The sequence below is a fragment of the Aspergillus ochraceoroseus genome (assembly GCF_002846915.1).
Source record: "Aspergillus ochraceoroseus IBT 24754 chromosome Unknown P175scaffold_5, whole genome shotgun sequence".
Classification (NCBI taxonomy): Eukaryota; Fungi; Ascomycota; class Eurotiomycetes; order Eurotiales; family Aspergillaceae; genus Aspergillus; species Aspergillus ochraceoroseus.
The window spans coordinates 77,614-101,897 of NW_024468480.1; the positions used below are offsets into that span (position 1 = coordinate 77,614).

Consider the following 24,284-nt stretch of genomic DNA (forward strand, 5'->3'; position numbering starts at 1 on the left):
GTACGACCTAAGCAAAGGCTGCTATCAACAGCGCAGCCTGCAGTTCGTGTTGGATTCCCGGTCACACAAACTCTTACTGGTGATCAAAGACGTTCCGCTGCACGGTTCGGAGTCGTGGCTGGATCTGATTCCTCTGCTGAATTCTATGCCGGGGACCTTATTTCGGATTATCCTATCTCTTCTCTTGAGGCTGTATAACATAGCGAGATCAGCAAATAAGACCCCTCGGTCAGTCCTATGCAACAGGTTTCAGACCAACACCAGCCCCGGCAAAATCCCAATTCCCATGCTATTAATATACCGCCCAGATGCGTATTTGGTAACTAGAGTCAGATAAGCCTCCGTGCTGCGCCGGTCGATCCCGGCGTGTGCTTCTTTTTTAGCGTCAGACTTACTCCCACGGGGTCGGGTCTGTTTACTATATATATATGAGGGCGCGAGTCGTGTTCCCCTAGCTAGATGGCTAGGTCTATATCACTAAATACGACAACTATAGTGACTTAGTCCGGTTCTCTGGCTGTTCCCATTGACGACCATGAAGTATACGCTCGGTTTCGCGCTCGCAGCCCTACTTCCACTCGTTGCTGGCAGCACTACCACCAATTCAAGTACTACTTGCTACAATCTCGATGGTTCTCAGGCTACGGGCGATGTTCCCTGTGGCTCGGGAACGGTAGTCAACTGCTGTAATACCAATGACATTTGCCTGTCCAATGGACTATGCTTTCTCCAGGGAGATCGGGGCATGGCGCTTTCCCAGGGAAGCTGCACCGATCGAAACTGGAGTGCTAACTGCTATGCACCATGCTGTATGTTTTTATGGTCCTGATCTCGCTTTCCTGATTAGAATCATGCCAACTAACAAAACGGGCAGCCCGCTACACCAGGCAGAGCAGGATTCCGATCATTCATGTGGATTATGATGACGAGGACTCCAAGTACTGCTGCGGCGCGGTACTGACGGAAGACGATAGAACATCGTGCAAGTACGGCGATGGCCCCTTTCAAATCCCCCGGGGAGCGGCGGTGATCGGATATGCAGCTCTTTCACGTAATTCCTCTTCCGATGATGAGTCGTCCGACTCCGACTCCGACTCCAACAGTGAGAGCTCTTCGACCACAACATCAACATCCCAAGTCTCGCCCAGCCTTGCTATCGGCGTCGGGATTGGCCTGCCGCTAGGGTTACTAGCCATGGGTGGTGTCCTGTGGGCGGTTTGGGAGCGTCGTCGTCGTCAGCTTCGGCAGTCAGGCGAGGGAAGTGAGAGCGGAACGACAGTATCTGGGCTGCATCATCGCTATGGACCTATACCTTCTCCCACTCCAAGGTCTGGAGGTCGGGAGTCCCCGGGGGAACTGGGAAATAGACCACATACGGAGGAGTTGATGGAAAGGGTTGATGAATCACTGTTAAGGCACCGGTTATTTTAGAGGTATATATATATATATGCATGATTTGATGATTAGATGGATGATTTACTATGAGATATCTCGCAAATCTATGATATAAAAATAGAGCACGTCGATAGAACTGACAAACGTGGAGAACAGATTCTATCTCCCTTTTCTAGAATATTTATTTGCGAAACAAAGGTGATATATCACAATCTCCCGAACATCTTTCCCCGTTCCCAGAATGATGGCACTTTGGGAATCTCCTCCACCAACTTCCGCAGCCCAGCGATACCACGCTGGGCATGTGTGGTGGGTACATCCTCCCCAGGGACATTGAGTGAGTTGTTGAATACTTCCAACGAGAAGGGACCGCGATAACCGGTTGCAAGAACCGCAGCAGCCACCAATTCAACCGGCATATACCCCCCGAGATGCGATTCGTAAGGGAAAAGTCGATGTCCTCTCGACCAAGGAAGTAAGCGAGGCACTGTCGGGTCTGTAGGAGGCCTGAAGGTCCTTGGATCCACGCGTTCGGCATCCGCAACTTGAAAGAAGAAAATCCGATCCCCGGGAACAGTGGCCACTAAAGCTGTGAGCGAGGCACGGAGCACATCTAGTGACTCTTCCAGCGTGGCATAGATCCTGCCGTGGCCGTCAGGGTGATAAGGGTTCGCAAACTCCACGGCCAAAACGTTGAAAGCATCGACAATCAGTCCGACGTTGGGTCGGTTGGCCATTCGGACCGCTTCCCATGTCGAGGCCCAGGTGTTTCTCCGAGCCCATGACAGCCCCTCGTATCCAATCCGGAGCAGAGGACCCCCGTCCGCATCCGAGTAAGCCCTTGCCATGTCCCCCAATTCAGCCAGATCTCGAGCAACGGTCTGCAGGTCTGCTGTAACGCCCGCATCGGTGCGGACATTGGCACACATGAAAACGAGATCGGTGTCGAAAGCTCGCATGAATGGGAAGCGTTTGGCGACCCGGTCAAGGGTGGCGCGGCGCTCGGCGGGATCCTTGATGCCTTCGATTGCGCGGAGGGGCTGCGTGCAGGCTATCCGCATGCCCAGGGATTTCACCAAATCGCCAAGTTGACGAGCTACACCGAGATTCTCTTCCGTTGCTTCCCAGAGCTGGTCCCCGGCAAGACCGTGTTCCTCCAGGTAAGCGGCCCAGCACTCATCGAAGAGGTCGATCCATTGGTAGCCGGCGCGGGCGGCAGCTTCAATACGAGGTTTTAAACGATGATACCGAGCGTTCCCGAGGGAAAGAGTGGCTATACCTAAGGGAGGAGACATTTTCGATTGGAATCCACTGTCTTTGCAGAAGGGGGGGGGGGGGGGGTTATGAACCATGAATCTGGGGTTGCGGGGGGGGGGATGATGTTTTTATACTGGGGTATGTATGTAGGCGGGTAAACGCTTATCCCCGGGGTAAATCACTTATAACTTCATCAAATTGCAGAGTATCAAAAAAACAGGCTCGACGTTATTGACATATCAAGGCTCATCGGCCACCAGAGGCTTCTCCGGCTCATCCAAGTCAGAAGAACAATGCTTTGGGTTATACATGAGTAGCAGCACCAGATGGCCCACGGTTCCGATTGTCTGCAGCACCACCGCCGTCCACGACATGCCCAAAAATGCACTCCCATGATCCGCATAGATACCGGTCAGTGCTCCGGACTTGTTAATCAAATGCACAAACTCGGACGATATTGCACTTCCCAGGATGGAGGAAATGAATAAACTCAACGCGCTAGTCAGTTGAACCAGGAAGAGCAAAGATGACGGTGGTTTCTCAGCCCCCGGGTCCGTCGTGCGCGAGCTCCAGATGGAGAATAACTTGATGAGAAGCACCAGTCCGGCGGCACCGGCGCCAATGACATAAAAGAACGCCATGGTACGGTTGGTAGGAGCTAGCGCCTGGAAGTCGTCACTGATATACGACGGCCAGCTTGATGGCGGGTTACCGGTCACTGCCTCGAGGGCAGCCGTTGGGTTGAATGAGAAAAAGACAGACTGGTCGGAACAGCTTCGAATGGTTGTCACTACATTGGTCTCACTCGTCCCGTTCTGGGTGCGATTCCCTGTTACTCCTTCGCAGTAGGACATCACGTAGACAGAGAAGAAGTCCGGGGCTCCGGGTATGGGAGGCACCATTGCATCCAGATGGAGCTGTACCCTCGTTAGCCTGCGAATTCGAGAGACAAGAAGGAAGTCGGCATACCGTCAGAAGGTCAGCTTTCGGTAAACATTGGCGCTGTGTTCCCGACAAGAGACACAATATGCCCAGGAGAAACGCCACGAAGGAGGCCAGACATGGGATGAGGGTGTGAAGGCCCTCCATTCTGTTGTAGATAAGATACACGAGATCCCGAGAGCAAGCGGAAGAAAAACAAAAGGGTTGGGATGGACTTTTGATGAAGCAATATCTCATCTCACCGATATATACATCCTTGTTAAATAAAGTTCCAGTTTCAACCCTCGATTGCCGAAGGAGCATTCCTCCTAGTTTACCCTCGATCGGTATGCTAGCCCCCAGTCTATTTACGATCTTGTAGTACGGAGTACTGTACGGAGTAGTATATTGGAAACTTTAGTAGCAGGCCCACATTCCACACAATGATCAAATTCCGGTGTTGAATAGACTCCCATCGGCCACCTATTGGTATGTAAGTGGCCAAGGTAACTAAGGGTATTTATTCTACAGGCTCGTTATACAGAGGGTCTTTCCCCTTAGTCATTGCTGACATTGACTCAGTTCCCGGAATCAGGCAGGCGGCTTGCGATTATGCGTGTTTTTCTACCTGGGGTGCCAGCCGACTATGGCGGCGTAGTCGAGGCCCATAGTTCATGAAGAGTAGGGGAATCGGCACCATCAACACTCCGATACACCCTAGCAGCGTTCCAGCCCATTGGATGCCCAAATTGGCGAACATTTGTCGCGTAAACAACGGGAAGCAGGCCCCCACCAGGGAGCGCATGATGGTATTGGCGGCGAACGCAGAGGCAGCGCTATCAATGTCAGTGGCAAGACTCGGTATGGCGTCCGGGCCGTTGACATACAAGTTCAGGTAAGAATCGAGCAGGTAATTAAATCCCTGCATAAAGATAGTCGTGAGGCCAAATCCAATCATCACGCCCGAGGCCGCCGGGGCCATCCAGTGAACCCGCGGCGAGAACCCGGTCCACCCAAACCTTACCATCGCGATCCAGTCAGTCCATACTCCGCGGGAGATTTGAGGAATTTGGAGCTTACCAGAATAAGCCCCCTGCGAAAGCCACGCCTCCGACTATGCACGGGGGTAGACGCCACTCTGGCACCGGGACGCCCTCATTGGCCGCCAATTTACGCGCATATGACCTTTGGAAGAAGAGGACGAATGCACCACCGAAAAATGCACCAAGAAGAAGCCCTATGAATGGTAAGCCACTCACTTCAGCTGACATTCTGTGCACTCCTTGGAACACAAGGGGATACGCCTGCAACATGGCATAGCATAACCCATAGATGAACGACATATAGACGGTGATCAGGAAGGCGATAGGCTCGGTAAATAGGATCCGGAATGGTCGTGCAAAGTTCTTGGTCACCAGCTCATAGAAGTCAATCTCGAGCTCCTCCTGGCGGGCGTGAATGCCCCAGTTGCGTGTCTGGCGACGAAGAATCACCGCTTTCTCTACCAAAATGATCGGGGCGTACGTCTCTTGGGTGAGGATGAGCATGAGGGCTAGGCCAAAGAAGCCCGCGATTGTGGTGATATATAAGGTCCATCGCCATCCAAGATAGCTTTCGGCTATAAAGCCACCGATGAAAGGAGCGGTGAATGGACCGGTGAATACGGCCAGGGTGTAAATCGAGATGGCAATCCCACGATGGTTGTTGTTGAAGAGATCTGACAGACTGGCAGGGACTAGGGCAATCACACTGGCGGCAAACAACCCCGAGAAGAAGCGAGATAGCATGATGGTTTGGGTGTCCTTCCCAGTCGCGCATGCTAAGGTAAATATGTTGAATCCGAACATTCCGATCAATAAGGGCCATCTTCGACCGACCAGCTCAGATGTCGGTGCCCATATCGTTGGCCCAGTAGCGAAGCCGAGGACGAACAAGGTTGTGCCCAAGGATGCCACCTCCTGGCCGAAGCCAAATTCCTTCCTCGCGCCCGCCGCAGCAGTCGCAAAGATTGCACTGGCATATGCAGCCACAAGAGCGCAGAATGTCAGGATCCCTCCCATAAACATCCTACGATGAGATGAGCAACGAACTACCCGTGAAAATCAGGACCCGGGGGGGAGAGAATGAAGGTACCGTCGCTTCATAGGCCAGTTCTGTGGATGCATAGGATCATCAGATCCTTCAAATTCCACAATATATGCCTCTACATGGGGCAACTCGGGAGGATATGGTTTCCCTGCCCCGAGAGGTAACCACTGGTCGCGCTGGGTACGGCTCTGCGTTGATCCAACGGTCTCGTGTTGTTGAAGCCGATATGTATTGATACGCTGCAGCTCAATCGCATGTTCTGGCCTGATGTACTCCAGGCCGAGGCCGGTCTCCGTGTCCAAACTGCCGTTGTCATCACGGTTCGCACCGGTCTGGTCTATTGGGGCCATGGTCAGTCTGACTTGGTTGCTCTCTGGCCTAGCCAGGGGATATAGGGGTATCGGCCTAGATTAAATAGGCAGCTTCCCACTAGCGGATCGGAATTTTCCCTACAACCTCGAAGAAAACAGCGGTGGGCGATTATTGCATATGAGGACCTCGAATCAACATGGCTTACTAGGACTAACTACGTGTGCAACCCTAATACCTATATATCCTCATCGGGTATTTCCGGTCATCAATATGGATCGCATAGCTTGATTCAACTCAATTCCGCTCGACATTTCCATCTCCATCTGAATCTTCGGAGTATTCCTTGGGCAGTGGGTTAAGGACGGAGTAGGGCTATCTATGATGGGGGCGGATTCTCGGCATTCTCCCGCTTGATTCATTCCGTCCCGATCTCTGTTAAATGTCGATATCTCGGTTGACCGGATTGCATATCTTATAGAATCTCTCAGCTTTATTGACTTTTCTTCCTTCTACTTGTAATACTAATTGTAATCGGAGTCAGTGGATTTTCATTCCGTGGCTGATCTGATTCTTCCAAGATGACTCTGTGCGGATCCTACAAGTTATGTACTCCGTAGATGGACTTGGGATTCCGGAATAAGTTCCGCTTCTAATTTTCACTTACCCACTTAATTCGACTCCCATTTGGGGGATTTTCTTTTTTTCTTTTTTTGATCGGAAATCCAGGAGATTGGCTGGACTGCTTCTAATGCCACCTTTAGAGATGCCGATGATGGTACTCCGTACCTAGATAGATAGATAGGTAGGTAGGTAGGTAGGTAGGTAGGCAGGTTCCAGTGCGGGGGTGCAGTCCAGCCACTGACTCGTCGGATATTCTTGCTCTTTCTCACACTGTGCCTTGGAATTCAACCTTCAATATTCTCTGCTCCCTCCGTATTCCTTCATTTTTCTGTGCAATACTCCTTCTCGTTCTATATACTGGGGAAATGATTACGGGATTGGCACACATCAATCTCCTGGTCCCTCCGGGCACACTGGACCAGGCGGATGACTTTTATAGCCAGACTCTTGGGCTGACATCTGCCCCAGTCCCACAGTCACAGAAGGGCACACTTCTCTGGTGAGTCGCGGAGGCGATCCCGGTTTCTTTCTCTTCGACCCTTGTTCCTCTCTGACAGCGTTATGTGACAGGTTCGATATCGCAGACTCCGGTCAACAAGTGCATGTCGCGTTGGGGACGAATGAATCGCAATCATCGCGCCGTCACCCGTGCTTCAAGGTGGAATCCTTGGATAAGCTCATACAATTGCAACAACGGATATGGGAACACTACGAGAAAGGAGGCGCCGCTGCGCCTTTGGAAGCCGATAAGCCGGGAGTTCAGAATTCAGGTGCGTGCAGGTCAAATGGTCTTGATTCGGACTCGGCCTCGCTAATATGAAATGGGATTGGGTAGGGTCGCAAGGAGTCGAATATCCCACTCGATTCTTTGCTAGGGATTTTGCTGGAAACCGGTTGGAATTCAGTCTCTAGAGATTATCTTTCCCCGCCCCCACTTGGAATGCTGTTTCTAGCGTGGCGTAGATGAGAATCTGCGGACCAATATCATACTGTAATCAGCTAGAAATGGACGTCTTGACAGCTTTTTAGCTGGACGGTAAAGTTGACAGGATCATACGGCAATGCATTTCTCCAAAGCAAATCTCTCATTTCGATTCAGGCTTATCCAAACTAAGCTCCGAGATTCCCAAAGGCCAGAAAGTGAGGATATTGCGGACCTCGCGGCCTTTTAATCCCCCTCCCTTCTAAAGACCATACGAGGTCATGTCCTTTGCGACTCTTTCTTCATAACAAACCCGGATGTTTTCCCTCCACAGTCCCCCAACCTGCAATACCCCGCAAGTATACCCCGTATCATTGTTGCAATCCGGTGCGTGGAAAGAAAGAAATGCTCCGGAATAGCTTTGTACAGCTATATCAGTCGAACTACTTCCCAACACACATCTTTCTCTCTCCCTCGTTCCATCGATAAACGTCCCCCTTGCCAACATTGTAGGTATAGTAATTATTTGTTCCTCCCGGGATTACAGCTTTGCGAAAGGTAATATTAATTCTCCCCTTGTACGCATCGCCTCCTTTCCGTTGGGGCACACTATGTAGCCAATTGGCCTGCGTCTGGCCGCGCATAACAATCATATCTCCCGAGGCCAGCGAGAACTTGAGAGGGGGTCCGATCAATATCACTGCCGGACTCTACGGACGGACCTGGGGGCTTATGCTTTATAAGAAAATCGCGCGGCGCACCGAGCGACAGCGACGCAATGCACGGATCCGGTCCCAGGAACCGCTCATCGTCCGAATGGTAGGAGATGCTATCATCCCCAGAGGCGTAGTAGTTGACCAGACAAAAGTTAAAGGTTGCCCCATCGCCAATTGCAGCTTCAGCCCTTCGTCGTAAGGTATCCAGACACTCTGGAATCGGGCGAGGAGCAGATTGGTATTTGCTGGGAGAGACTCGCTGGTGGCTTCGACTATCCACCAGAGTCGAGGAGCTGGTGAGATCGGGATCGGGAGCTGCGAAGCTAGGAATAAACTGCGAGGTGGCATCTACGCCAAAGACCGTGGTAAAGCGAGGAGTGACAATTTGCGTGTCGGTCGATCCGCGACGAATGGTGTACTGCACGCGGTAGAAGGGCAGTTCCTGGCGGAGAAAGATGAAGAGATCCTGTGCAACCGGCGGTGGTATAAACGGCTGGAAATAAAGCAGGTCGAGATGAGGTCGATGGCTGATTCCTTTTCGGCGGGCGTGAGATGTGAGGTTGATATTTGCAAGGGGGTTGACAATAGCCGCGGACAGATTGGCGATGGGATGGGGATAACTCGGATGGCGAGTGGGAGGAGTTGACTCTTCAATCTTGGCCTTCTTTGGAGCCGTGACTGGTTTGTAAAAAGACTCCAGCGTCCGCTTAGCCATTGTAACTCTGATCTAAAAGATCGATAGTGGTGAATGTTGTGAGGTTGCGATAACTCTTTGGATCGATCGATCGAGCTCAGACGATGATGGCAACACGGGATCCCATCGAGGCACTTCAACTTCATTTGTTTACTTGCAGCGAAAGTTCATTTTAGTGATCTCTATCTTAAGCACCAAGTCGAAGATTAATGGGCATAAAAAGGCTATATATTTTTAAGATTCGTCGCCGTACGAGATCTGTCTTTAGTTAACTACAGTACAGACTGTACGAGTGCAGGCAACCTCACAAGCTCACTACCGGCAACTCGGCCATGTGTAACTTAGCGCTACCATACGGAACAAGGTCAAGGTCAAAGGGATCTCCTAGGCAGGTACGATGCTCTTTTGGCGGCGGATTGGGTGCATACCCATCTACGAACACCCAGTCAATCTCACACGCCCGGACGGTAATACTTGTCGGCGCGCCGTCGGTCCATAGCGGATTAGGGAGGGAGGAAGATTCGTCCAACCCTTGAAAGCGTGCTGTGCGTGGATCAATTGCATACGCCCACGAGGTCGTCGGCGACATTTCGTGGTTCAAGACCTGGGGAGGTGCGTCTTCATATCCTGGAACTTGGGAGGATGTGAGATCGTACAGGATCGGAGCCGCGTACAGGAGAGCGCCATGGTACATAGATACGGTGTCATTGGCACGAGGTTCTACCTTGATTTCGGCAGACAGACTCACATGAATCTGAGATTCTCCGCCTTCTAGTGAGATCCTCTGCATTCCTGTATATGCGTCCGGGCTGATACTATGCAGCGGATTCCCGTTTACAGAGATCTCCGTCTGCGTGGACCATTTCGGGACCCGGATGGAGAACTCAAATGATCCACCGGCTTGTACATTGTATAACAGTTCGTGGGCAAAGGGATATTTCGTGTCACATGAAATGTGTACTGAAACTCCAGCATTCATAGTGGTGTCGACGGATGTCGGGCCAAGTAGTGCATGAGCAATCCCATTGTCGCCATCTCGAACAAACGAAGCTGAAACAAACTTGGGATACCCCTGGGGGTGGTTTACAGTGCAGCAAGGATAATTCGGTTCCAGTCCGTACATTTGGCCGTCAGTGCCTACGCTCCAGAATGGCGCTGCTGATAGATTCTTGGAGGTGGGCTGGTTGGTTTGCGCCACATACTGGTGCGCCCACCAGTCCGGCAAGGTCATCACGGGCAGAGCATTATAGGCAGCCAGTTCACAACGATCTGCCACGGAGTTCTCTCCCAGGGTATGGTAGATATAGCTGAGCGAGAACATCGTTTCGACCACAGTGCACAGTTCCACCCCGCGCACAGGACTCAGCCCGGACAAGCGCTCGTCACCGATTATGACTCCAGAAGGCGTCCCGTGGTAGGTAAACGTCAAGTCGATCGCTGTTAATGCACTGGTCGACAGCTGCTTGTCGCGCGTCAGACGTCCAAAGACGGCCCCGGCCTTCAACCCTTGTCCGACATTGACCCCGTGCTCAAAGGCGAAATTCGGCACTGTTATGTCGTCCGAAATAGTATCCAAGTCCTGTTGAATATACGGCATATCATACCACTCCGTCCAATTAAAGGCCCTTTCATAAAAGAGTTTCATGCATTTCAACAGTTTCTGCTCCTGCGCACGAGGGTCATGTTCGTAGAGCCACTGTAGGGCAACGATCATATCTGCTGCGCGGGCACGACCCCACTGGTCGTCGAAATTGTCGTCAGGATGCGTCACATAGCCAGTATAGTTGTCCGAGAGCATCTCATCCGTCAGATCAATGAACCGGTGCATGGAGTCTAGAATCTGCATCCCCATATCCGTTCCCTCCTCCGCCTCTGCAAGTTGCTCCAGCCCTAGTAGTAAAGGGTACCGCGCCCAGAAATTGCGCGAGGTAGGTTCGGTTTCTGGGCCCAGCCAGCCGTCGCTCTGCTGATGTGAAAGGATATAGTCAACGGAATCCAGGACCTGTTGCTTGAGTCGCCCATCATCCGTCAGGTACGCCAGTGGAACCAGACCGTTCAACCAGTAAGTGAAGGCTTCATTTAAATCACTGTATTCCTGGTCACCCCCTAGCCACGGGTTGTCTTTGACAATCCGGTAAAAATCATGTTCGTGACCGGGTAGCCCATCCGCCATGAGCTGTAGCTGGTCGTGAAGCCAGCCGCTTGCTTTGACGGATCCTAGTGGGAGGGGTACGAAGGCGTAGGGGAGCACTAGATCTTATGATAAGAGGTCGTCAAACTATGACGGTAGAAGTTGACCGAAATGGATTCAATTGGGTCTAACTAGGAAATAGAGAGAAGGAGAGATGCTTGGAGGAAGCATGGAGATCTAGAAGGAAATGGTGGCCTTAAATACACAAAGTAGTCACGTGTCACTATCTTCTTCTTTATAGTAATGCTGGTTGCATTCACTAAGTACAGCACTCCAATACACCCCCCTTAGCAACATGTCCATTTCATGAAGCTATTTAGAGTCTATCTCTAACCTGCCAAAACCTAACCTCTTGATAAATTCATCAAATTTTACAATTAATAGTACCTTAATTAGCCCGTCAGCAATATTATCCTCTTTACTAACTATTTATAGCTAAATTCTACTATTTTTAATTGCTTCTTTAATAAAGAAGTAGTAAATATTTATCTAGCAAAGTATAGATATATAATTTAGCTTCTTTACTAATATAATAGTATTTATAGAATTAGTATATAAAGGTATAATACCTTTTGCAGACTTTTCTAGTCTAATAGCTATATATAGCTTTTATAGTTATATAGCTAGCTTTATTACTATATCCTATGCAATAAATTTAGTAATAATTAAATTTAAAATAACTAGTAATTACTTTACTAATCTCTATATAATTAGTACTCTAAATATAAAAAATATAAAGCCTTTTATTAATTTCTTATCTTTATAATCTACATGGAAGGCATTAATATATATATATAATAAATTATCTAAATAACCTAAAACTATTATATAGTCTAAGGTCTTCTTTAAATATTAGAAAACTTATTTAACTATATTATAATCTAACTTACTAGGATTATAATTTCTTTATAATAGTTATGTTGTTGTATATTAAATATCCAGTCAAGTCTGAATAATAATCCAATTCAATAATCCAGTCAGCTCCTAGTAGTAGGTAATATCATCTTTATCTGCAGAGGCATACATGGCATCTAAAATAATACTGCTAGTATCTAGTATCTCTCTAGTTAATTTCTATCCCGGAGTTATTAGTATATGATATGGCTAAAGACTATGGAAATTCTATTTATGGAGTATCTTTTAGATATATATATATTAGGATATTAATATTAGACTACTAAGTAGTCTATAAATATTATATTTTAAGAACTATACAAGTTCACCTAGTTACTTTAATTTAAAATATTTTTCTAGCTTATCTATAAATTATTAAATATTTACTTTATTAGGGCCAGTAACTATTGTATTATTAATATAGATAATAAGTATTAGCTACTAGTCTAGGTTATAGTAGAAGTATAAGTCTTTATTAATTACTTTTATACTAATTTTTACCAGAATATTATAGAATTCCTTATATTAAAGAAATACTAACTATTATAATCTATATAGGGCTTAGAGTAATAGATATACTATACTATCTTACTTATTAAAACTAGTCAGTTAGTATATATAGATCTTTTAATCCTTAATTATTATATTAAGATAGGTAGTTACTATATTGAATTATACCTATTTTAAATTAAAACAAGCAATCATACTTAAAAATAGCTTTACTAAAGTATCTATTATTACTAGGGAGTAGACTTGGTCAAAGTCTATACCTAGCTTTTAAAAATTTCTATATATAACCTATCTTATATAGAATTATAATATATTATTATCTATATCTAACTTTAAATTATATACTTATTTTCCTAGTAAGACCTTTATATCCTTTAATAATAGTATAAATTTATAAGTCTAAATAGCTTTAAGCTTGCTAATTTAACTTTATATTACTTATATCTAGTAATCCTTTTATAGTAACTTTATTACTTAGGTATAGATTTATAGGATTCTAACTTTATAAGTCTTTATAAGCTTAATCTCTGGTATAAAACTACTAGAATCTAGTAATATTATAGTAATTATATTAGGTGATTCTTCTAGCTTTAAATAGGATCCTAGTAGACAAGGTATTTCTAAAAGTATTTTTAGAGATAATATAGACTAGAATTAAGACTATTATTCTTATTTTACTTCCTCTTTCTATAGTTACTTTGCCTGCTTATCTTTAAAGTAAATACTTTAGTATTAATCTTTTATAGATCTTGAAGATTTCTATAGAGTAGTAATACTATTACTAGTATTATTACTAGTAAAATTCTATATCTTTACTAGATTAATTATTTCTATATTCCTAATATTAAATTTAACCTGCTTTCTAATCTTTAAATACTTTCTTTTTAGTATATCTAGAGTTATTAGAGTATAGTTATCTTTAGAAGGTTCTAAAACTAGTAAGACCTCCTTATATTAGGTAAATAACTCTGGAAGCCTTTATATTAATTATAATATTAATATTCTTTTAAAAATAGGTTAACCAGTATATAGATTATTTATAGTAAAATAATTAATTATTCCTTTATATCTACCCTGCCTAGATTATTCTTTTATACTAGATCTTACTATCTCCTCTATATCCTTGCTAATCGCTCGATTATTTTACTTAGTAATGGTTTTGGAAACAGCCCCAGAGGCAGGCCCAGAGGCAGGTAGCTGCTTGGGTATGATGAGCTCGGTAGTCTTGGAGATAGCCCTAGGGGCAGCCCCAGAGGCAGGTGGCCGCTCTGGTATAATGAGTTCGATACCTGCCTCTAGGTCAGGTAGGGTGGTTTTAGCAACAGCCCCAGAGGCAGGTAGGCGCAGATATATCAAGTCAGTACCTACCTCTGAGTTGGATAGGCTTGGTTCAGGTAGGGCTAGATCAGGTATTAATATTTAAATTCTCCCTATAATAACCTTATTATCATTTACTAATAATAAGGTTTAGGAAATAATATTATTTTAAAATATATTATTATAAGTTATTCTTCCCCTTTTAGTATTAATAGGTATAGTTGCTCTAGATAGACTATTATTATTTAGTTTTAGTTTATTAGAAAGTTATAGTTATATTCTATCTATTCTATTAATATTATCTTTATTAAATATTATATCCCTTAACTAAATTATCTTCCCTATATCTAGATACTATACCTTGTAGATGTAATCTCTATTATATCTAACTAGTTAACTAATTTTTACTCTAGGCAATATTTTTATACTTTTAATCCTATCCTTATATAGGATATTTACAAATACCTTATATCTCTATATATAAATATATTATAGATTAATATCTCTAATTAAAATATTTAATTCTTTATAAAAAAATTATATAAGTAGCTTTCTTTTATTATTACCTTCCCTAACTAACCTATTTAAAATATAGACTGCTATATTTATACTATATAGCCATATAATTAGCTCTATTTTTGCTTATATGCATATTATGCGGGCAGTCTAGATCATATAATCACTAAACTATTCAATAGTGCTGTTTTCCTTGGGGGTTCATGGTAGTATTAGTTCATATATAGTACTAAAATCCTTACTCTACCTAGCATACTCATTAAATTCAGGAGCAGAGTCAAATCTGACCCTTCTAATATAGATACTAGTCATATTTAGCTAACTATTATATATTTCCTTTAATACCTTTAAAGATTTGCTTTTTACCTTTAAATATTATATAAAAAGGTATCTAGAATAATTATTTAGAACTAGTAGGATATATCTAATATTATCTCTTTTAATTAGTTTGATTTCTTGGAGATCTACATATATGAATTATAATAATTTTATTATATATAGTTATGGTTTTCAGGATATCTTTTTCTTTAATTTTGATAATTAACATACTTTATAGTATGGTTTAGTATTCTAATTAGCAAGTAAGTTATTAGTAGCCAAGTTATTATTATAAAGCATTACCTTATTACACTTTAATTATTTGATAGATAGATAACCTAATCATTAATATAATAAGTCTATTAGTATAGTGGGCATGATTACTGCCTTATTTAGAACTAAAAATAGGATATTATTATCTAAGATAGTATATCTAATTACCTTATTTATTACTATTTCATGAATATATTAATTTTTTAAGTTAAAATAGATTCCTAATTCTACCTTTATTCTTTCTACTAGCATCAGGTTACATAGTATATTTAGATTCTAAAGATATTCTATTTAGTATAATATTAAAGTACTATTATTTAATTTAAATTAAATTATTACTTTTCCATAACCTTGGGGATATACTATCTTGCTATTAGAGGTAATAAAACCATAATTCTTAAAGCTATTTAGATCTTTAATTAGATTATTAAAGAGATTATAATTATTATATACTATATAGCCTGCTCTAGAGTTACATAGTTACTTATTCCTAAAGGTAGTTAATATTAAAGCTATTAATATATTAACTCTAGATAGTATGAAATTATTAGTATCTAGAATAGTATTAGCTTATATAGCTAGAATAATAACTTAATTTTAGATTAAATTATTCTTATTCTTTAACTTATATAGCTTAAAGTACTAAAGTATTAAAATTAGTCTTTACCCTTCCTTCTACTTATTAATTACTAAATATAGGTAGTCCTTAATATTATATTTTTCCTCTTTATAAAATAGGTATAGCATTCTAGGTTTCCTTAATTACTTTAATTAATAGTTAATATGGCCTGTAACTATCATATTCTATAGTAGTATATATTTCTATTATTGCTATTACCTTCTTCTATTTGTTAATTAAGAACTTAGTATATTTATGGCAGGCATGGTAGTATTAAATATAGTATTTAATAGTAGATTCTCCTAAACTTTATCCTTTACTATATTATATATAGTATAAAAATACTTCTATATTATTATTTTAATAAGATTGTTACCTAGGTTATTTAAGGTTAAATCCATAAAGCTCATATTATCCCTTTCAAGCTCCTAAAGTATTACAGCAACTACTTAATAGAGTATAATAACTATTTTTAACCTATTAAAAGTATTTGTCTTCTAGATAAAGTCTAATATAAACTTATTAATAATTATATAATTCTTATACTTAATCTTAATAGCTTCTTTCTATATCTAGTATATATATCTTTAACTATTACTAATAACTATTCTTTATAACTTCTGTATAAAATTATCTATAAAAATATATAGGGTAGTATCTATTAGTAATTTCTTTACTAATTTCTTACTTATTAAATATAGTATTTAACTAGCTACTATTTATAAAAGAAGTTCCTATAATTTATACTTAGGATTATTAAATTATAGTCTAGGAATATTACTTTTAAGAAGCTTATCTATCTTATAAAGCCTTAGTTCTATTTATGTAAATAAAGCCTAAATTTTAAATTTTAAATTATTTTCTAATACTATTATCAGGCTCAAGTTAAATGTACTATTCTTCAGCTTTATTACTTGATTTTAGCCATCAGTAAATAGGGTAGTAGCCGTCGAAGGTAGGTATAGTAAATCAGGGATGTCAGGATATCTGCTAGGGGTAAGTTTAATTACTATTTTAGTCAAATTATAGAAATTTTCCACACACTATTGCCTAGGTAGTGTAATATAACAGCAGTAGGTAATATTTCTGCCAGGATCTTTATCCAATCAGGGAGCAGATCTCTAGTACAGGGGTATGATAAGAGTTTTGGAGGTCTATAAAGTATAAAATAGAACCTTAAGGAGGGCTCATAACCTGATAAGAGGTTGTCAAACTATGATAGTAGAAGTTGACCGAAATGGATTCAATTAGGTCTAACTAGGAAATAGAGAGAAGGAGAGATGCTTAGAGGAAGCATGGAGATCTAGAAGGAAACAGTGGCCTTAAATACACAAAGTAGTCACGTGTTGCTATCTTCTTCTTTATGGTGATGCTGGTTGCATTCACTGAGTGCAGCACTCCAACATCTTATATATACATGTTTTAGCTTCAATTTCGCTGGTGCGAACACACCCCCTCTCTCTACTCACACTTGTCACCACTCGGTTCATCTCGGGGAATGATGGAATTCGACGGTAAATTCCTATGAAAAGCGAAAGCCTGTGGGAAAATGGCGAGACAGCCTAGCGAGGCAGGCCATAACGATCCTCCGTCCAAATACATGGTCGTTTGTGGTGTTGTATGATGAAGCTGTACAACAAGAACAAGGCAACAAATAAGCAGGTCCAATAATCAAGGGTTAAATCTATCTGTTGTAACAAACTCCATGGGCCCTTGGTAATAAGCGCGTGGGTTGGAATGTAATTATTATTCTCCTCCTGGCTGTTAGGGCATTCTTGTCTTGGTGGAGGGGGGATCAGTTTACTACTTTACTTACTATACTCCGCACAGCAGTTTACAACCGACAGCAACTGGATACCATGGTCGCGGTAGTAAAACATATAACTAGTACCAATTGGATCATTCTGGGTCAGTACTGCATGAGTCTTGACAATCCAAATTTAGTATAGTTGAGATTGGTCTACTGAAGTAGTTCCAGCGTTGTTGAGATGGTGGGTCAAGTGTTGCTGATTTACTCTGTATACCTAACTAACTAACTAACTAGTTAGTTAACTAGTTAGCCGTACAGAGGAGGGGTTTATTAATTTCCCAAGGCAATATAACTAGTTAGTTCTCCAAAGGGTTCTGGTAATTTCCCAACTGCTGTAGACCGCGAGGGAAGAAGTCTCGTACTCGTTTGTTACCTATAACTGCACCTTGCTTTATATCCCTCCATCAGGGGAGGTTTTGTTATTTTATTTCGATCTTTTCGTCTTCAACCTAATAGCCAGAATAGCCAAATATGTAAATGACCTCATTTTTCAACCGTATATCCTCCAAGATACAAATCGAATCGCCTTCTGGCGGCCACAAGGAGCAGGGCTGAATCGTTCCCAAAGAGGAAAGTCTGCCTCTCGTTTTCTTCTCTCACTTTCACCTCACTTCATCTCATCTTCTCATCTCCCCTTCTCATCCCATCTTCTCATCTTTTCCTTTCTTATTATCTACTCTTCTTTCTTTCTTTCTTCTTTCTTTCCTTCCGTCCTTCTGTTTATTTTCTCATCTCCCCCCGCCCCCATGCTTGTTCGCCCTCCGTTGTCTCTCGCCTACTCCGGAATTCCGCCCATCCTCGTGCAACCTTTTCTTCTTTCCCACCACCTCCACTGCCACTACCAACCGGGATCTTGTTTTGACACCTCATCTTAATTTGCTTCTTCCTTCCTCCTCGTTCCCCTCCTCCTCTCTCCCCTCTTCCGGCTGGTCCTCCCCTCCCCCGTCGCTCAGAATGGCCAACTACCATAATGGAGGCCAGATCTACGGTCAATCTGGGAACAATCAGCCGTCCGGCTATGATGCGTACAACTCCCAGGCCGCCAGTCCGCCGCTTCGACGCATGCCAAGTTACAACGTGGGGGACGACGCGAGTCTCTTCGCTTCCTCCTCTGCCCACAACTCCAGAGTAACTGATGCGAACAGTCGATATTCTGGTCTCTCAAATGTTGGCGAACAACCAGGAGGCTACAGTCTTACCGGGACTGCGCGCGACGATTATGCCGACCCCCGGTACTCCCACATCCCATCGGCTACTTCGCCGCAAATTCCCCCCCGAACTCGTACCCAGTCTCAGTCCAGCTATCAATACCAGTATACCTCCTCGATAGGTCCCACGTCGCCTACGCAACTGTCCTACAACCCGCAGCAATATGCGATTCCCGCGACTCCCTCCCAACCGCAGGCCGGATACAGCACGCTCTCATACTCCGCTAGTACATACAACAACAGCAACAACAATAATCATCATAATACCAACGCCTTATTGACCGCACATCAGCCGTATAACCCGGCTGCATATCAAACAACTAGCATTGGGGGCTTAGGGTCTCCGATACTGCAACGTCAGTCGAGCATGGTATTCGCCCAGACCCCCATCACACCTCATCCATTCGGATCGTCGCACTCACAGTTGCCTCCACCACCTCCGCCTCGCAGCTCGGACCATCCTTACGGGAGTCGATCCTCCTCCCAATTCCCGAGCACCTCCCCAGGGACGCAGTTCGGTTTTCCTACGCAACAATCCATCCCGTCCTCCCTTAACACCTCGTCGTACAGCGTAATTTCTCCTCCCGTTCCAAGCACAGCTTATGCCCCTGGCAGTGGTACTCTATCGGCTACGAGTATGAGTTCTATGAGTTCTCGTACCTACGCCGGCGCTGCACCGACCCCTGCCTACATGTCGCAGTCCCCCCTGACCCCGTCTGTTGACGAAGAGCCGCCAGAGCCCCCAGCGCATCTTTCCTCCCCCGATGACTCCTACAGCAAACCGCAAAATTCTTTGCGTCTCGGCCCCGGACGATCGCTTCCCACTCCTCCAATATATCAAGGGCAACCACCCCTATCACCTCGCAGAACCGATACCCTAACAAGACACCCCCAATCGCGGCCGCTGCCAGGACCCCCCATCGATGCGGACGAGAGGCGGAGCTCGTACTCGAATGGCATGTCAAACGACGTGCACCACGCCGCCGACCAACCAACGGGCTGCGATGACTTGATGCAGGAGGTGGAGGCCGCTTTCCCAGATGCTTACTGGACTGGTGAATATCGCCCTCGTCAACGGCCACTACACATCGATACGCAGGATTCGGCGGATAGAGTTCCCTCAACAGAGCCTCTTTACTCTTCCTCGGCTTCATTGGGCACGCACATATCCCCTGATGAGAGCCATACACATACGAACGGCAGCATCGCCACCGGCACTGGTCAGTATGTCAACTATGATGCCTACAGCGACGAAAGCGACGCGGAAGCGGAGGCGGGACTGGCGATGCTGCGAATGGCCGACGAGGAGGACCGTGTGCATGCAGAACGTATGCAGGAACGATCAAGACGCGAGACAAATGCCTCTACTGCCAGCGCATACGGGGGCCGCCCCTCCATCCCCGCGTCGCCACCTTCCCATGACGCCCATTCAGAAAGACTTCCGTCGTACAGTGGTAATAGCTATCGCGGTAATTCTCCTTTTGAGGATGGAACTCTTCACGCAAATCACTTCGCGGGTGACTTGGAGCATAGCGATCGCCCTGTGCTGAATTCCACATCGCGGCACAGCTCTAATGCGTCGCGCCATGATGATCAAACGCCGTACTCGGATGAGTATTATTATCCGCCGATCGACGATGACTACGCATATTCTTTACCTCAGTTCGAATCAAATGCACGAGTTGACGCGGGCGGTACGGGTGGATTGTCTGAACCGAACGCATACGGGCGTCGAATGAGCTTCGACTATGGAGATGAGACCGACGGGTCCATGTCGCACATACGGCATTCGCATCACTCGGGAAGCGAGGGCTCGGAGGGTGGTGAAGAACCTGGTGATCTCTTCTTCCACCCAGGAATGCGCCCGCTGCCTCCTCCCCCAGAGGAACCCGCCAACAATGCGACCCTGATCCCACACCTGATGCCCGCGGGTACATATCGCCGCCCGGAATCAGGGGGAAACCAGAGCGTTCAACAGTATAACCCCACCCACTTCTCTATTGCTTCTCCAGACTCATATGGATCGACTGTGCCTAGCCCAATTCAAGTTCCGCGGTCAACGTCCTTATCGAGCCATCCCATTGGACCTCGTACTGACCCCCCTATCAGATCCAAAACCGATGCAGACAGGGCAAAATACAAACAACAGCAGGAGATGCTGCGCCAGCAGCAGCAGCAGTCAGCGTTTAAGCTGGACCAATCCCTGGCCACCTCGGGGGTGGCGATGACTCTTGACCTGCCTGCCATCCCCGCTGGACGTCGCAAGAAGTTCCACCCGGCCAAATTATCGTCGGAGGATTTCCGACGCTGCCCAGAACCGTGGGCGCTTAGCGCTGTTCTTGATTGGATTCGAGATTTGACCGAAGATGAGACTGACCTCAAGGAACAGGCGATCGTCGATGCTATTGTCGCGTTATTCACTCACAAGGTTCCAACGATGAATACTGCGGACGCAGAAATGCTCGCCGCACGTGTGATTCAGAACATGCTTGACAATGCGGCCTTGGTTCAAGATGAGGAATGGGTGAAGCTCAGCAGCGGAACTTTGTCGGGAGTCCTGTTTCAGGTCACTGGGACGGGGTGCTACTCATCCCAGTTGCACGAACAGGAGACAGAGGTCATTGGACGATGCTATTCACACCACTGCATGCGCACATTGAAGAAAGTCAACTTGAGAACACAGGTCATGGAACCACGGAAAAAGGCAGAAGACTGGGTCACGTTCTACAGGGTGCCGAAAGAAGTCTGGGAGTCGCATCCGAAGAAGGAGATTGACCGCCAGAACAATCTGCATGAGATTGTCACAACTGAGGATTCCTTCATTGAGCAACTCGATGTCCTAAGGGAGCTGTATCGTGACCGACTAGCTACATCGGAGCCTTCTATCATTGCACCAAAACGCTTGAACAAGTTCTTGAACGACGTGTTCGGAAAAGTGGACTTGGTTAAGAAGGTCAACGAGGACCATCTCTTGGCGCAGCTGAAATACAGGCAGAAGGAGCAAGGGCCTTTTATTGCCGGATTTAGTGACATATTTCGAGAATGGATTCGAAAAGCAAAGGCCGTTTACATTAGCTACGCGGCTACATTCCCCTACGCAAACTATCTCATTCGCAAAGAAGCCGAAAGGAATACCGTTTTCCGACAGTTTCTGGGCAATGTTCGAGATCACAAGCTGTCAAATCGTCTCAGCTGGGATACTTTCCTCAAGGCACCGATCACTCGAATCCAGCGATACACTCTCTTACTCTCAACTGTTCACCATAACATGCCCAAGGATTCGGAAGAAAAGACCAATTTAGCGCAGGCCATTGAGGAGATCAAACTCGTCGCCTTGGAGTGCGACAACAAGGTTGGCGAAATGAGTAAAAAAGTCGACCTCATGGAGCTTGCCACTAAACTACAACTCCGTCCAGAGATGAAAAAGGAGGTTGAACTGAATCTAGAGCATCTGGGCCGGGAGGTCGTTTTTCGTGGAGATTTACAACGACCAGGGTCCCGAACAAGATTCTTAGTTGACACCCATGCGATCCTCTTCGATCACTATCTTGTTCTCGCTAAGTTATCCACAATGAGAGACCCTAATCGCACAATCAAGTATGAGAGTTACGACGTTTCGAAACTGCCGATCCCGATGGACCTCTTGGTGCTCGAAAGTACCCAAGAGGATCCTGTCGTGAAATCGGCTGTGAGAGGGGTTGTCGCTACTGCCCCAGCAGCCCAGTCCGCTCAACGTGCAGGTGGTAACGGCGCTTTAGCGCATACTAGCAGCGGTAACTCAGCGACCTCTGGCAATTCAAACTCAGGAAAGGTGTTGGTCCCGACCACTGTACTGGAAACCCCAAAGGATGACAAGATTCTCTATCCTTTCAAGATTAAACACCTTGGCCTGGAGGGGACGTATACTTTGTATGCCTCTTCCTCGCAGAATCGAAAGGACTGGTGTGATAAAATTATTGAGGCGAAAACTAAGCATGCTGCTGCGTTATTTGCACAGAATGCAGAACCTTTCCGACTCCGTGTTTTGGCAGACACTGCATTTGGGAATTCAGACAATTCTCCCCCTTGCAAGAGTGTCACCATCAAAGGCACTCCACTTGACCGTGCAATTAAAGAGGTAGACAAGCGATACTCTGTCTCGAAATCTCGCCCTCCACCGATTTGCCGAGCCTCTGTTCATTGTGCCACCGTTTTCCAACAGCCCCCAGGCCGAACTATGTGCGCTATTGGAACTGATTATGGTGTTTACATCTCCGAATACAATGACCCTAGAGGCTGGACCAGGGTATGTTGATTTTTGCATGCAATATCCACATGAACACAAGTCTGGAATAGAATACTAACCATGGGCTGCAGGCAATTCCTATTGTTCGAGTAACACAGATCGCGGTCTTCGAGGAGTTCAATATCTTCCTGCTCATCGCCGATAAGTCCTTAATTGCATATCACCTCGATGTCGTCTGTCCCGCAAGCGGCGTATCTACGCAAGCAACCAACGACTCAGCCCGTCGTGCGCCGCAGAAGCTTTCTGGAAATCGTGAAGTTGGCTTCTTTGCTGCCGGGCAAATGAAAGATCGCACCTTAGTGATGTACAAGAAGCGGGACGGGCTGTCGTCAACATTCAAGGTTAGTCCAACAAGCCATTCATCAAGTTTTCCTTGTTCACACATGTGTACAGATCTTAGAACCCGTATTGCAGAAGTCAGCAACTAGCCGGGGTCGGTTCTTCCTTTCGCGCCGGTCTCAAACCGAGTTCTTCCGTGAATACGATGAGTTTTACATTCCCGCGGAAAGCTATGGGATTAACTTGTTCCATTCGTCCCTCGCCATCTCTACCCAGAAAGGTATCGAGATTCTCACTCTTGATAAGAAGCAAACATGGTCTGTGCCTGAGTTCCGAACCGAAGCTCAAGAAGTGCAGGCCCATCTCAGCAGTATCGCTCATCGGATCATCAACCTGCGGCCCCTGGGTATGTTTCGCCTCAGCGATAGCGAGTTCCTTGTCACGTACACAGAATGTGCTGTATACGTCAATCAGCACGGAGATGTGTCCCGCAGTGTGGTTATGGAGTTTGTGGGACGTGCTCACTCTGCCTGCCTTTATGGTCGGTTTTTGCTCTTATTTAACGATGATTTTGTGGAGGTGCGCAATGCTATGAATGGGCGTTTGCGACAGGTTATCCCAGGTCACAATGTTGTCTGTCTAGATGATGGAAGCCGACTCCCTGGATCAGGTGCAAACAGCATTCCCACTAGCAACGGCGGCACTGTTAATCTTTCAAGTGGCCAGTCAAATGGTGCATCTTTGGCCAACCAGGGCCGTACGGTCAAGATTTCCATGCAACACCCTGAGTATGAACGGTGCCAGGTTATTCTTGAGCTGATTGAGAATGATGGACAAAAAGACTAAGCTCCCAGTTTAATTCTCCTGCCATTCAACCCTTGGATTTAAGCATGTCTACATTTGACCAGCTAATCCTATGATTGATATTAGTTATGTCTTTATCTACAATGGTTTTTTTTTTTTTTTTTCACCCCCTGTCTGTTGACATGTGTTTCATTCTTATTCCTCTTCATCCCCCCTTTTTCTTCAATGCACCTACCTCATAGGTCACGAGTATATCTACATACCTGTGGGGCCGTGGTATGCCTACTAAACTACTTATTTGCAGATTACTGTTCTTTTTTCATGTTGCATCATC

At 45.2% G+C, this 24,284-nt stretch overlaps 8 protein-coding genes across 8 annotated transcripts; 3 read left to right on the forward strand and 5 right to left on the reverse strand.

Annotated features, from left to right (window-relative positions):
• Nucleotides 1–535: 535 nt before the first annotated feature.
• P175DRAFT_0493576 (uncharacterized protein) lies at nucleotides 536–1,431 on the forward strand (the record flags this gene model as incomplete). Its single annotated transcript, XM_040895974.1, has 2 exons — nucleotides 536–809; nucleotides 875–1,431. 2 exons carry the CDS (start codon nucleotides 536–538, stop codon nucleotides 1,429–1,431), a joined length of 831 nt encoding a protein of 276 aa, XP_040751143.1.
• Nucleotides 1,432–1,433: 2 nt separating this feature from the next.
• Nucleotides 1,434–2,726, reverse strand: P175DRAFT_0501924 (sugar phosphate isomerase/epimerase family protein). The gene has a single exon (XM_040897268.1). It carries the CDS (start codon nucleotides 2,688–2,690, stop codon nucleotides 1,602–1,604), a length of 1,089 nt encoding a protein of 362 aa, XP_040751144.1. The 5' UTR covers nucleotides 2,691–2,726; the 3' UTR covers nucleotides 1,434–1,601.
• Nucleotides 2,727–2,891: 165 nt separating this feature from the next.
• P175DRAFT_0524087 (SUR7/PalI family protein) lies at nucleotides 2,892–3,741 on the reverse strand (the record flags this gene model as incomplete). Its single annotated transcript, XM_040899346.1, has 2 exons — nucleotides 2,892–3,569; nucleotides 3,622–3,741. 2 exons carry the CDS (start codon nucleotides 3,739–3,741, stop codon nucleotides 2,892–2,894), a joined length of 798 nt encoding a protein of 265 aa, XP_040751145.1.
• A 331-nt stretch (nucleotides 3,742–4,072) lies between these two features.
• Nucleotides 4,073–6,432, reverse strand: P175DRAFT_0480240 (MFS transporter). The gene is made up of 4 exons (XM_040895426.1): nucleotides 5,707–6,432; nucleotides 4,654–5,640; nucleotides 4,461–4,592; nucleotides 4,073–4,409 (listed from the first exon to the last, which is right to left on the reverse strand). The coding sequence occupies exons 1-4, from the start codon at nucleotides 6,009–6,011 to the stop codon at nucleotides 4,184–4,186; spliced, it is 1,650 nt and encodes a 549-aa protein (XP_040751146.1). The 5' UTR covers nucleotides 6,012–6,432; the 3' UTR covers nucleotides 4,073–4,183.
• An 82-nt stretch (nucleotides 6,433–6,514) lies between these two features.
• P175DRAFT_0459710 (putative glyoxalase family protein) lies at nucleotides 6,515–7,693 on the forward strand. The gene is made up of 3 exons (XM_040894709.1): nucleotides 6,515–7,093; nucleotides 7,165–7,364; nucleotides 7,430–7,693. Exons 1-3 carry the CDS (start codon nucleotides 6,960–6,962, stop codon nucleotides 7,504–7,506), a joined length of 411 nt encoding a protein of 136 aa, XP_040751147.1. The 5' UTR covers nucleotides 6,515–6,959; the 3' UTR covers nucleotides 7,507–7,693.
• An 18-nt stretch (nucleotides 7,694–7,711) lies between these two features.
• On the reverse strand, nucleotides 7,712–8,947 carry P175DRAFT_0480246 (alpha-ketoglutarate-dependent dioxygenase AlkB family protein; the record flags this gene model as incomplete). The annotated part of the gene is made up of 2 exons (XM_040895427.1): nucleotides 7,712–8,216; nucleotides 8,239–8,947. The coding sequence occupies 2 exons, from the start codon at nucleotides 8,945–8,947 to the stop codon at nucleotides 7,960–7,962; spliced, it is 966 nt and encodes a 321-aa protein (XP_040751148.1). The 3' UTR covers nucleotides 7,712–7,959.
• A 283-nt stretch (nucleotides 8,948–9,230) lies between these two features.
• P175DRAFT_0509764 (uncharacterized protein) lies at nucleotides 9,231–11,420 on the reverse strand (the record flags this gene model as incomplete). The annotated part of the gene is made up of 2 exons (XM_040898450.1): nucleotides 9,231–11,176; nucleotides 11,342–11,420. 2 exons carry the CDS (start codon nucleotides 11,418–11,420, stop codon nucleotides 9,231–9,233), a joined length of 2,025 nt encoding a protein of 674 aa, XP_040751149.1.
• Nucleotides 11,421–17,990: 6,570 nt separating this feature from the next.
• On the forward strand, nucleotides 17,991–24,270 carry P175DRAFT_0501928 (putative Rho guanyl nucleotide exchange factor). The gene is made up of 3 exons (XM_040897269.1): nucleotides 17,991–22,867; nucleotides 22,939–23,208; nucleotides 23,261–24,270. The coding sequence occupies exons 1-3, from the start codon at nucleotides 18,329–18,331 to the stop codon at nucleotides 23,990–23,992; spliced, it is 5,541 nt and encodes a 1,846-aa protein (XP_040751150.1). The 5' UTR covers nucleotides 17,991–18,328; the 3' UTR covers nucleotides 23,993–24,270.
• The last annotated feature ends 14 nt before the right edge of the window (nucleotides 24,271–24,284 follow it).

What these genes read in the sequence shown, in the direction of transcription:
- P175DRAFT_0501924 (XM_040897268.1), bottom strand. Translation starts at nt 2,690, where the DNA reads ATGTCTCCTCCCTTAGGTATAGCCACTCTTTCCCTCGGGAACGCTCGG.
- P175DRAFT_0480240 (XM_040895426.1), bottom strand. Translation starts at nt 6,011, where the DNA reads ATGGCCCCAATAGACCAGACCGGTGCGAACCGTGATGACAACGGCAGT. An exon ending in AACTGGCCTATGAAGCGACG is followed by an intron (nt 5,641 to 5,706) that starts GTACCTTCATTC and finishes ATCTCATCGTAG; the next exon opens with GATGTTTATGGGAGGGATCC. An exon ending in CTCGATTCTTACCTGAACTT is followed by an intron (nt 4,410 to 4,460) that starts GTATGTCAACGG and finishes TGACATTGATAG; the next exon opens with CGCTGCCTCTGCGTTCGCCG.
- P175DRAFT_0459710 (XM_040894709.1), top strand. Translation starts at nt 6,960, where the DNA reads ATGATTACGGGATTGGCACACATCAATCTCCTGGTCCCTCCGGGCACA. An exon ending in CAGAAGGGCACACTTCTCTG is followed by an intron (nt 7,094 to 7,164) that starts GTGAGTCGCGGA and finishes GTTATGTGACAG; the next exon opens with GTTCGATATCGCAGACTCCG. An exon ending in GCCGGGAGTTCAGAATTCAG is followed by an intron (nt 7,365 to 7,429) that starts GTGCGTGCAGGT and finishes GGGATTGGGTAG; the next exon opens with GGTCGCAAGGAGTCGAATAT.
- P175DRAFT_0501928 (XM_040897269.1), top strand. Translation starts at nt 18,329, where the DNA reads ATGGCCAACTACCATAATGGAGGCCAGATCTACGGTCAATCTGGGAAC. An exon ending in ACCCTAGAGGCTGGACCAGG is followed by an intron (nt 22,868 to 22,938) that starts GTATGTTGATTT and finishes CATGGGCTGCAG; the next exon opens with GCAATTCCTATTGTTCGAGT. An exon ending in GGCTGTCGTCAACATTCAAG is followed by an intron (nt 23,209 to 23,260) that starts GTTAGTCCAACA and finishes ACATGTGTACAG; the next exon opens with ATCTTAGAACCCGTATTGCA.